At 43.9% G+C, this 13,105-nt stretch overlaps 1 protein-coding gene across 1 annotated transcript in view; it reads right to left on the bottom strand.

Annotated features, from left to right (window-relative positions):
- Positions 1-13,105, bottom strand: part of LOC121640415 — a 601,409-nt gene that overhangs the window by 445,045 nt on the left and 143,259 nt on the right. Inside the window, exon 12 of the mRNA XM_041986133.1 lies at positions 5,014-5,340. Within this exon, the coding sequence (XP_041842067.1) occupies positions 5,014-5,340 (327 nt within the window). The remainder of the gene's footprint in view (positions 1-5,013; positions 5,341-13,105) is intronic.

The following is a 13,105-nucleotide window of genomic DNA, read 5'->3' as shown; positions in this document are numbered from 1 at the left end:
AGGCTGAAATTTAGCAGATGTTTGAAGCTTGCCATGTTTGGGCAAACTAAAACCGCCCAGATCCATCATTTCTCAGATGCCAGCCAAGATGAATATGGCACTGTGTCTTATGTCTTGTTGACAAATGATCAGGGTGAAAAATATGTATCCTTTTTGATGGGAAAATTGAGTTGCTCCACTCAAACAGATTATGATTCCCAGGGTGGAGTTTGGCAGCAGCAATTGTGGCAGTCAAGACTGATGAGCTGCTGAAAGAAGAACTTGAAATTCTACTCAATGAGTCGATTTTCTGGACAGACAATACGACCGTACTGAGGTACACTGGAAATTATGAACAGTATACTTGCCTGGTGGAGGACAACAGTGAGGTCAAGAGGTCCACTGCCGTGGCAGGCATAAATCCAGATGAGTGCACATATCCATTGAACCAGCTTGTATTCTGTTGTTGTTGTTTTGAGTGTTTGTTTGTTATTGTTGAGTGTTTTATTCTATTCTACAGACATTTACCAGGCACTTTTATCCAAAGCGACTTACATCTGAGTAAGAACAACACAAGCAAGAATTCAAACAAGATGGGACATCATAATTAAGTGGTAGTCAGACTGCTGTGAGTCCAACTGGACCCAGGTGCTGTCATGTAATGCTAGAGGCTGTGCAAGAGGCAGTATTACTCCAGTTGGCACAAAGGCCACTGCCTGAATTCTATAATTAAAGGAGATGTTGTGACAGCTAAGTGAAAAAAGAAAGAGTTTAAACAGTTCATACTGCAATCACAAAAGGACCCTGAAAAGTGCAGATCTATGGTGGAACAGCCGATGGTGATGTGTAAGAAGAACTTGGAAAAGAGAAATCTTACCAGTAAAGATCTTTCAGGGGTGAGAGTGAGCCAATCAGATACAGTCAGGGACAAACCTATGCTGAAGAGATTAAAGCTTTACAGCTAGGTGTTATTCAAGTGAAAAGTAACAGTTCAGTCTTCAGACTTGATCCATACTTTCAAGATGGTGTGCTAAGAGTTGGAGGAAGTTATAACAAATCAGCAGCAGTGCCTGAAGTGGCCAAACACCTTGTCATTCTGAATCAACATCACAAAATATCCCGTCTCATTCTCCACCACATCCACCAAGCGACTGGACACGGAGGTCAAAATCATGTCTTAGCCAGATTATGACAACGGTATTGCTTCAAAAACTCTTTATTATCCTGTGAGGGTAATTTGTTGTACAGCCAGTAGTAAAAACAATCAGTCGCAAACACACAAACAACAATAAAAATCTAAAAGAACTATGATATGTATAAAAAAAAGTAGTGCTACTTGTTCAACAGGGCAATGGCTGCAGGGACAAAAAAGTATTTGTGTATGTTTGTCCTGAATCTTGGTAGGTTGTACCTGCGCCCTGATGGAAGCAGCAAAACGAGCCAATGGGTGGCTTTGATCTGCAAGAATTAAACAAGCCTTATTTAGCACTCTGGTTTGACTGGAGTACAGGACTCCACAGGACTCAGAAGTCATTCAGGGAGATCCCTGCAATTTTCCCACACAGTCTTACAATCCCCTGCAATCTATTCTTGTTCTTGAGGGTAAAGGAGCCATACCAGTAGATAAAAGAGAAGGTTAAAAGTAATTCAATAAAACAAGAATAAAACATTTCCATAAAAGTACTGTCAATTTTAAAACTACAGTCAAAAACACAGGCTTTGTGCCTTCCTGCACATAGCATCCACATGAAAAACAAAGGTCAGCCTGTCATCCAGGTGGGTGCCCAGATATTTATAAGTGTTAACCAGCTGTACTGGTTGGTTCTCGCTCCTGACAGGAGAGATGTTCGGAGGATCCTTCCAAAAGTCAAAGCACATTTCTTTTGTTTTGCTGATGCTGATATTTAAGAAGGATGATCTGCACCAGTCGGGGAGTTTGTTCACTACAGGTCTGTGATCAGGGTCATCACTGTTTACTTTTCACATTTAATACGACCTACATGTTGGCTGCAACACTCGTTTGTGTATAAAACAAATAATAAAGGTGAGAGGACGCATCCCTGTGGGGATCCAGTGGAACAGGTGAGGGTGTCTGACAGAACATCATTAACTCTCACACGCTGTGGCCGCTCTGTTAAAAAGTCACGGAAAAGTTTAACAATGTTGCTCCTTTCAACAACAACACTAATCTGAGAAGATATAATATTTCTAAAAACAGACAATTCTTCACTTAAATCACTGACATTAAAATGATTAAAAGAAAAAAAAACTGTTCAGTTCATTGGAAAGCACCAGGTCAGACCTTCCATTTAGGGAGACATGACATTTCTTTGGTGGCATCCCCATCATGGATTTCACCCCCTCCCATGCAGGGTGAGAGCTGCCTGCACTTAGCATGCTTGTACCTGTACTTTGCGAGTTGGAGCTACTTCTTTAACTGTTAATGAAGCTCTCTGTTGTGCAATGTCACCCTGCATGAAGCAAATGTTCCTTTGGTTAATTATATTTTTTACCCTTTTTGTCACCCATGGCTTTTTGTTATGGAAAAAATGAATTTCTTTCTGTGGAATGATAGAGGCCTAACAAAAAGAGATATAAGAAAAGACCACATCAGTTAGTTTGTTAAGATCAACACACACTTCTATGAACAAGTCCCAGTCTGTATAATGGAAACAGTCCTAAAGACAATGAATTGATTCCTCAGACCAAACCGGTACCCAACAGACAATCCTGCTCTTTAAGCTAAGTCTCCATCAAGGCCAAAAGACAGGTGTCCCTATACTCCGCCAGATATTTGACGCTGCTCTGAAATTCGTCCACTTTATTTCGAAGTAAATAAACATTTACTAGGATGACAGTCGGCAGGGGCATCCAACGGTGGCCCAGTCGCTCTTCCTCGTACACCTCGATCTGAATGACCAGCTTCAGTTTCCCGTGGAAGAATCCAGCCGGTAGATTACCAGGGGTACCACTGCTGAAGAATTCACAATGCACAAAATTACAGAGCAGGAGTAGGAAGTCACAGCTGTACTGAATAGGTTTCCCAAAATGCGGAATAACAAGAATAAAAATGAAGAGGATGCCCACCAAACTAATGTGAGCCCCTGTCACCATTTCCCACACAACCCACCATTTCATTTTTTATGAAAATGAGAAAAACATACAAAAACAGCCACTCAGCCACATCATCACGTCTCATACACTTCTGCTGCATGTCGCCAAGACCAGCACCACACCAAGACCCTTGGATACCAAGAGCTAATGCAGCAGTGAGAAAAGTGATCTTAGAGTGCATCCTCCGTCGAAGGCTGCATGCAAAAGCAGAGAAGCAAAAAATGGCAGATTTGCCAGAAGACCATCTTCATCCTGAAAAACCACCCTTTACAAACACAGGTGTAGATTATTTTGGCCCATTTGAGGTCAAAAGAGGGCGTGTCAAGGTCAAACGTTATGGAGTACTTTTTACAAGCATAAGTGCCATAGCAGTGCATATCGAGGTAGCCTATTCCCTTTGACACAGATTTGTGTATTATTGCCATACAGCGTTTTAAAGCCAGAACAGGTCAAGTGCCAATCATTCGGTCTGACACAAACTTTGTCGGCACGAGAGCTACGAGACGCATTAGCAGAATTGGACCAGTCTTGCGTCAATGAAGCGATGATGATAAAGGGAGTGCAGTGGTTTTTCAACCCACCTGCTGCTTTCCATCACGGCGGCATTTGGGAGCATCAAATCCACACAGTGAGAAAAACGTTGAGCTATGTATTGAGACAACAGCAACTGGATGATGAAGGGCTTTAAATTCTCTTTTGTGAAGTTGAGAGCATCATGAATGGAAGGTCCTTAACTATGAACACTGAACACCCCAGTGACCTTGAGCTGCTGACACCAAACCATTTGCTGTTATTTAAAGCTTAGTCCAGCTTTCCACCAGGCGTGTTTGACAAAAATTATACCTACACTCGCCATCGCTGGCAACAAATCCAATACCTGACAGATTTGTTCAGGCGAAGGTGGACTCAATAATACCTACCCCTCTTGCTGGAGCATCAGAAATGGTTCAGTCTAAAAAGAAGTTTCAAAGTTGGAGATGTTGTCCTCATTACTGACCCTTTCCTGCCAAGACCTGGATGTTGGGCAGAATCATCAAAGTTATGCCAGACTCTTAATGAGTTGTCAGAAGCGCTGAAGTCCAGATAAAGAGCAGAGTCGTTCAAAGACCCATAACAAAACTGTGTTTACTTCTGGGAGAAGAATGAAGAATAAAGAAAAAGCCTGGAATGGAAACTGTTTGTAAATACCTGGGAAGAAGAATTACAGTACATTAGTTGAAAATGAAAACAAAGATTTGAGAAATGTTAGTATTGGCTCCAGTTTAAGTATCAGTTGGTAATTGACATGCTACAGACTAGTCAACTGAGGCCAGGATATGTTGTAGCCATTTTTTCTATGGATAGAATGTAATTTTAATTATTCTAGCTTGGTTATGTAATTTGCTTTCTATTCCAATATAGTTTTGTGTTGCAGTGACTAATGTCATGTATATTTGTAATTTTTGTTTGGCTGTTAGAGAAAAGTGATAAAAATCACCAAGAAAAGTAGATTAGATTAGAAGTCACTGGACCTTCAAGCAACACAGTCTTTTGACCTACACTGCATTTCAGCTAGTTCAACAGCAAAGTCTAGATTTAAGTCATTTTTTGGGTAAATGTTCATGTTCATGTTTGGTATTAAACTGTAAAAGAAGAACTTGGTTTTTAAGACTTCTACTTTCCAATGTGCTTGTGTTAAGCGCAAAGAAGCCTGAGGTCCAAAGCTAGTGAGTCAGCCCCGCTGCACCCACAGGTCCAATCAAACAAGAACTCTACGAGCAGCGCTGTGAGACTGCAGCTAATTGCTGAACTCATTCAATCGCATTTATTCTCAGACACACACATTTCACTTTCACCTTCTAATCACACTCTGATTAGCATTGATCACAACTGAACAGCTGATTGGAAAAAATACTCAAACATCAGATTTAATCCACTGACCTCTGACTGTGAGATGAACTTGTTTCTTCATCAGGATGTTTCCCTCCCTGCTGTAGACGCTGCAGGTGAAGGTCCAACTGTCTGCATCTGTGGGGTGTTTCAGAGTCAGACTGAGGTTTCTAGATTGTAGAGGGTTTCTCTCCATCACTGTTCTGGTTCTGTAGTCCTGGTCCTGTTCTTCAGGCTGGTCAGAACCGTTCTGATACACATGAACTGTACTGTAGTTATTATCCTTCCACTCCACTTTAGCGTCTCCAGGCAGGTGATCTGTGGTTGTGCAGGGCAGCCGGACAGACTCCGCCCCTGACTCTGTCTCCACCTGGTAGACTGAGTGAAACAAACACCATCAGCTGTACAGACAGCAGCAGCAGCACTGATGGTCACATGACAGAAACCAGTTAAACCTACCTACCTACCTACCTATCTATCTGTCTATCTATCTAATAATAATAATAATAATAATAATAATAATAATAATAATAATAATACATTTTATATAAAAGCGCCTTTCAAAACACCCAAGGATACTGTACAAAGGAACATTAAAATAGTTTAAAAACCACTATGTACAAAACAAACATTAAAACAGTTAAAAACAATAAGTGCAAAACTAAACAGAATGGAGGACAACAGAAAGATGGAGAATGACTAGATGGCATAGGACTGTCTGAACAAATGTGTTTTGAGTTGTGATTTGAAGAGAGGAAGAGAGTCTATGGTACGGATGTCAGGGGGAAGAGAGTTCCAGAGATGGGGAGCAGAGCGGCTGAATGCTCTGCTCCCCATGGTGGCGAGACGGGCAGGGGAGACAAGAAGCTGGAGAGAAGAGGAAGAGCGAAGTGAACGGATCGGAGTGGCAATGTGCAGGAGATCAGATATATATGGAGGAGCCAGACTGTGGAGTGCTTTGAATGTAATGAGGAGAATTTTAATGTTAATTCTTTGTTTTACGGGGAGCCAGTGAAGTTGTTGTAAGATGGGGGTGATGTGGTGAGTAGAAGGGGTCCGTGTAATGATGCGTGCTGCAGAGTTTTGGAGGAGCTGCAGTTTCTGGAGGGATTTATTGGGGAGACCAAAGAGAAGAGAGTTGCAGTATTCAATCCGGGAAGTAACAAGACTGTGGACGAGGATGGCAGTGGTGTGGGGGGTGAGGGAAGGACGGAGACGAGAAATGTTTCTTAAGTGAAAATATGCAGACAGGGTGACATTGTTAATGTATGAGTGAAAAGAGAGTGTGCTGTCGAGGACGACACCCAGACTCTTTACCTGAGGGAAGGGAAGGACAGTTGAATTGTTTATGGAAATTGGATAACTGTTAGATTTGGAGAGAGTGTGGGGCGTGCCTACCAAGAGGACTTCTGTTTTAGAACTGTTGAGTTTGAGGAAGTTGGATGAAAACCAAGAATGAATTTCTTGTAAACAGGTGGTAAGGGAGGTTGGTGGAAGTGAAGAGGATGGTTTGGTAGAGAGGTAGAGCTGGGTGTTGTCCGCATAACAATAAAAATTGATATTGTGTCTGCGAAGGATGTAACCAAGTGGAAGAATATAGATAATGAAAAGGAGGGGCCCCAGGACTGAGCCCTGGGGCACACCAGCAGAGACGGAAAGAGTTTGATACATGGGATTTTAGTCGAATGAATTGTGTGCGGCCAGAAAGGTAAGAAGTGAACCAGGCGAGGGGGGTGTGAGTGATGCAGATGGATGATAGTCTGTCAAGGAGAATGCTGTGAGAGATAGTGTCGAATGCTGCGGTGAGGTCAAGAAGGATGAGAATGGATAGTAAACCTGAATCTGAAGATATGAGAAGGTCGTTGGTGATTTTGAGGAGTGCTGTTTCGGTACTGTGAAGGGGACGGAAACCGGATTGAAACTGCTCATAAATATTGTTGGTGATAAGATGGTTATGAAGTTGAGAAGCAACAGACTTTGAGGATTTTGGAAATGAAGGGTAAATTGGAAATCGGACGAAGGTTATTGAAATTAGTGGGGTCCAAGCCAGGTTTTTTCAAGATAGGTGTGACTGTAGCGGTTTTAAGTGCAAGAGGGACAGTTCCAGAGATTAGGGAGGAGTGAATGATGTTGGTGATGAGGGGAACAAGTGGGGAGAGGCAGGTTTTGACAAGAGCTGTAGGGATTGGATCAAGCTGACAGGTAGAGGGTTTGGATTTGAGCATAGATTCAGAGATGGCTTGGACGGAGGAGAGAATAAAACTGGAGAATGTGATTTTGGGGGATGAGTAGGGGGCGGTGAAGTCCACTCCAGAGACTGCAGCTCCCCACGAGGCCAGATGTTGGTGAATGTCGGAGATTTTGGAGACAAAGAAAGACATGAGTGAGTTACAGAAGTCAGTGGATTGCATGTGGTGGGGAAGAGAACGGCTTTGTAATATTGGTGAAGAGAGAGAAGAGAGTTCTGGAGTTGTGTTGATTGGACTGAATGACACCAGAGTAATAAGCAGATTTTGCTAAGGAGAGACAGTCCTTGTATAGCATTACATGATTATTGTACATTTCTTTGTGTATAGTGATTCCAGTTTTGTTATAGAGTCGTTCCAGTTGTCGTCCTTGGGATTTGAGCTGACGGAGGGCAGGAGTGAACCAGGGAGCTGAGCGGGTGAAAGAGACGGATCTGGTTTTCAGTGGAGCATGAGTATTCAGAAGATTATGGAGATTGTTGTTGTAGTGGGAAACAGGGTCATCCGGTGAGCTGTTGGCATGTGGACTGGGAAAATTGATCATTTCAGAAGAAAAAGTCTCAATGTTAATGTCCTTAACACTACGGAATGAGATGGTCCGGGGGAGAATGATTCTGGACAGAAGGAGGTTGACATTGAAAGTAATGAGTCTATGGTCAGTGTACGGGAGCATATGAGGTTTACAGTCGAAGGGAGTGATACCAGAGCAGCAGACTAAATCCAGGATATGACCTTTACAGTGAGTTGGGAAATTAATGTATTGTTGCAGACCAAAACTTTCTAGACAAGATGATAAGTTTTTGGAGAGAGCATTACTGTTATTGTCCATATGAATATTAAAGTCACCAAGAATAATTGTGTTTGACGTCAGAGATGAGAAAAGTGTAAGGAGATTGGAGAAGTCATTTAAAAAGTCCTTATTATGTTTTGGAGGACGGTAGATAGTAGCAACAATTGTAGGAGAGGGTCCAGGCAGCAGTGAGGCAGAATACTCGAACGAGGAGAACACGGGATCAGCAGGGATCTATCTATCTATCTATCTATCTATCTATCTAGTAACCAGTAGCCATGCTGTGCAAGGAGCAAGGCCACACAAGCAGTCCCCCGCCACCATTCACTACATGGCACACCCCCCCAAAAGTTGTTTGTGTTCTGTTTTTGTGTTTTAAAGTCTAAGTGTACTTAAAACTGAGAGGCGAGCCGCCACAAGGTGCAGCCAAGGAGTTGTGGGTCAGGGCTATCCCACTTAACAGTGCTCACAACCCACCACCCCCAGGCCTACTCAGGCCTCCTCCAAAAGTGCATGTGATCCTTCCCTACATACACACCTATATCCTGCTCATCCTGACACACACACACACACACACACACACACACACACACACACACACACACATACAAGGCAAGGCAAGGCAGTTTGTTTGTATAGCACATTTCATGTACAGGACATTTCAAAGTGCTTTACATAAAACAGACATTACAGATATTTAAAATAGTAAAAAGCATCAACACATTGTGACGGTTTTGCTCAGGTGTAACACAAATCAAATAGTATTTATTTATTCTTCCGGGGTGCCAGCCAGGTCTTTCTCCTGACATTTATCATTTACCTGAGTCCCAATAACCACTCCACAAAGGATGTTCATAAATAGTTCATACAAACACCCTGTTAGCAAAGATAAAGAAACATACCCAACACCAGTTCATGATGACACTATACATTTATACAGATAGCAACTGAGCAACCAACAAAACTGAAAATAAGGCCATGGCAATTGTTCATCTCAAAACAGTTTTCATCAAAGAAAAGAACCCCCCCAAAACCAGAACAAAAGAACAAAAAAATAAATATATACAGGTCAGTTCTGTTCAATTCAGTTCAGTTTCAGCCATCAAAAATTAGAAAGACAAAAACAAAAGAGGGGGCAATCCATCACTTCACTCCGGCCTCTGAATAAATCCGTTCCACCTTGTAAGGCCTAGTTCAATCCAGTTCCAACCCAATTTAACAAAGAACACCACAAACTCCACTCCGGGTTTTCCAACTCGTCCCGCGGCGGGGCACCAAAACAAGGAAATGACTGATGTTCGAGGGAAATCTCTCCTCGGCAACACGCAAGCAAGCGAAAAAGGGAAAAGATACACCAGACTGGGACTCACGACACCGGTCCTCCACTCCAGCATCCAGGAAGAACCAGGACCACTCTATCCAGCGAGTCCGTTGCCTGTTGTGCAGCCGCCTCCTCGTGCCGAACTCGTCTGCCCTTGCTCACACCTGCTACAGCTCTCTCTCTCTCTCTCTCCTCTCTCACTCTCCGACTGTCCGACTCCTCCCCTCCAGGTAAATGCTGCCCCCTTTTTATCACTTTTTCGGTCCAGCCTCTCAAGGCTAAAAGAAAATCTTACTGGCTGATTTCAGGCAGGGTGGAGCAGTGAAGCAGGGGAGTTTAATCAAAGACATACACATGAAATGGCAGACAACCAGGCTGTCACACTCCTCCCCCCTTGAAAGAATTTGCTATATACTGCAAAACTTGAGTCAATTAGACGCACAGCGAAGGGTCAGAAAAACCTCGGAAATCTTCTTCATCACTGTCCTCCTCAAATATTTTTAAGAGTTGACTACGTTGTGCCCTATCCACTTCAGCCGCAGTAGGATAACAGGGCTTCAGTTGTGTCACATGAACTATCCGCAGGTCTTCACCAGTATTTTCCAAAACAACCTGGTAGTTGACTGGACCTACTTTCTGAGTGACCCTGTATGGACCCTTCCAACGGGGGGCAAGCTTGGCTGAATAGGACATGTCTGCTTTTGAAGTGGGGTGAGAACGGAGCCAAACACGATGATTCACTTCAAAATCTGTATCCCTTCGTCTTTTGTCGTAATACTGTTTTTGTCTTTTACGTGCTTTTTCCATGTTCTCGTTAACAATTTGTTTGAGTTCTGTTAACTGTTCGGTCGTAGGATAGGCAGGTGAATCAGGGTCGCATAAGAGTGGGGAGAACTCATTGTCCATGGGTCCACTTAGTGGTCGCCCCAGATTTAGTTCTGCAGGGGTAACGCCTGTGGTTTCGTGCACAGCAGAGTTGAGGGCAAATCTGAATTCCGGTAAATACTTATCCCAGTTCTTGTGGTTCTCCCCCACGTATGATGCGATCATAGCCTTGAGGTTGCGGTTTACTCGTTCAGTCAGGTTGGTTTGCGGGTGATATGGGGAGGTCCTTTTCCGTCTGAGATTCCATCGACTACAGACTTCCTCAAACACAGATGACACAAACTGGGGACCCTGATCTGAAAGGATGTATGCCGGTGTGCCCCATCGGGTGAAGATTTCACGAGTCAACGTGTGGGATACAGTTTCAGCGGTGGCCTTTCGTAGAGGAAATAACTCTGTCCAACGAGTATAATAATCCACAAAGACTAGCAGATATAGGTTTCCGTTGCTGCTACGTGGAAGTGGTCCCATGAGGTCAACTCCCAGCGTCTCCCAAGGCCTGCTGACAAAAGTTTGTTGAAGCTTCCCTGGTGGTTTCCGGGTTTCTGGTTTATATTGCTGGCAAACTGGGCAACATCGCACATAATCCCTCACGCTTAGACTCATTCTGGGCCAATACATAAGAGCCTGTAATCGTTTATATGTTTTGTAACGCCCTAGGTGTCCAGATAAGGGGTTGTCATGGTAATGGTGAAGTACCTGCTGCCGGAGGGAAGATGGGATGAAGACTTGATACAGAGTTTTGTGAGGTAACTGGAGAATTCTGTACACCTTGTCCTCCACCACCGTAAATCTGATTGTGGGACTTTCCGCAACTTCCCCTGTTTCCATGATTTTTTCATACAGGCTTTGGACCTCAGGATCCTCCTGTTGAGCTTTCCAAATGTCCTCGTCTGTGATCTGCAGGTTTCTAGAAGTATCGGTTGCAGAGCGCAACACAACGGCACAAGTTAGAGGTTGGAGATCTGGTACTGGTGCTCTTGATAGGGCATCTGGAACAGTGTTATAACGTCCTCGGCGATACTCTACGGTAAATGTAAATTCTTGGAGACGAAGGGCCCACCGGATTAATCTTGTGCTTGGTTTCTGGGTTTTGAACACCCAAATCAGGGAAGAATGATCAGTAACAACAGTGAAGTGCCTCCCCTCCAGGTAATACCGCCATTTCTCCAGGGCCCAAACAACGGCAAGACACTCTTGCTCTGTAGTGGAGTAATTCCTTTCAGCTTGATTTAGTGTACGGCTGGCAAAGGCCAGAACCTGTTCTGTCCCCAGACTGGTGGATTGTGCCAGTACAGCTCCCAGACCGACATCACTTGCATCCGTGTACACAATGAATGGGAGACTGAAGTCAGGATGGCCAAGTACGGGTGGAGAAACCAAAAATTGTTTGAGGGCCTCAAAGGCTGCCTGACACTGTGGGGTCCAGATGAATCTTGCTCCCTTGCGCTTCAGGGCATTGAGTGGTTCAGTGAGCTGAGAAAATCGGGGCACAAAACGATGGTACCATCCAGCCATTCCCAAAAATCGTTGTAGTTCTTTTATATTTTGAGGAACAGGGAATTCCTGAACAGCCTTAGTTTTTTCTGCATCGACTTCCACTCCAGCTGAAGAGACGATGTGACCCAAGAAGTTCAGGGATGTACGAAAGAATTGACTCTTTTTCATATTCACGGTGAGGTTTGCGGCTCGCAACTTGTCAAATACGGCTTGTATGTCCTGCATGTGCTGTTCCTGGGTGTTTGAATAAATGATAATGTCATCCAGGTAGACTAGACATACTGTTCCTCTCAGGTCACCCAAAACCAGCTCCATCAGCCGCTGGAAAGTGGCCGGGGCGTTTTTAAGTCCAAAAGGCATCACTTTAAATTGGTATAAGCCAAGTGGGCAGACAAAAGCAGTTTTTTCACGGCTTTCCTCATCCATTTGGACCTGCCAATAACCACTGTTAAGGTCCAAGGTTGTGAATATGGCAGCTCCAGCCAGAGATTCCAGGATTTCCTGGATGTTGGGTAAGGGGTAGGCATCTGTATGGGTGACTGCATTTAGTTTCCTGTAATCCACACAGAATCGTGGTTTAGGATCCTGTTTTTTCGGCACTAGGACCACTGGGGCGGCATATGGAGAAGTAGATGGCTCTATAAGGTCCTTTTCCAACATTTCCTGTACATGTTCCTTAATTACCCCAAGTTTGGCTGGAGATGTCCGGTAAGGTTTTTGTTTTATAGGCACATTGTGTGAGAGGAAGATTTTATGTGTGAGAACACTTGTACAGCCCAAAGTGTTGGTGCAAACGACTGTGTTGTTTCTCAATTGACATAGTAATTGTTTTTTTCCAAAGTCATCCAGATGAGCACTATGAGTGGCAGCTTCCAGGGGATCATGGCATGGGGTGAGAGGAAGTAAATCTGCTGGAGCGACAGAAGAAAAAAAAGCAAGATGTGGAAATGATCCAACTTTGGGCATTAGAGCAGATGCTCCCAAGAACTGATACTGGTGTTCCTTTTTTGTTTTAAACCAATAACTGTTCTCAGAGACATCAAACTGTAATCCAGAAAAGAAAATTAAGTCAAGTCCGGCCACTGCAGGAAAAGCTAGGCTCAGTGCCGGCAGGATCACACAGGGTATTGTCACAGTCACAGACTGTAAGGTAAGAGTCAGTTCATTCCATGGCTGCAGATATGACAGCAGCTAAAGCGGCTACTTCCACAGGACAGGCAAGCATACAGACCCATCCTGAGGTGTTCCATGGGGAACACCCTCTGACATCTGTAGGGCGTTCCAGATTACAGTCAACCTTCAGACCCGATCTTCCAGAGGACTCCACTGTGTCACCTGACAAATCAACACCGCAGAATGACTCTAGACATAGATCTATGGGGAAAAGTCCCATCAAACTTC

Source organism: Melanotaenia boesemani, chromosome 5 (genome assembly GCF_017639745.1).
Source record: "Melanotaenia boesemani isolate fMelBoe1 chromosome 5, fMelBoe1.pri, whole genome shotgun sequence".
In the NCBI taxonomy this organism is placed as follows: domain Eukaryota; kingdom Metazoa; phylum Chordata; class Actinopteri; order Atheriniformes; family Melanotaeniidae; genus Melanotaenia; species Melanotaenia boesemani.
Note: the sequence above shows the minus strand (reverse complement) of the source record. Positions and strands in the feature narration are given on the sequence as shown.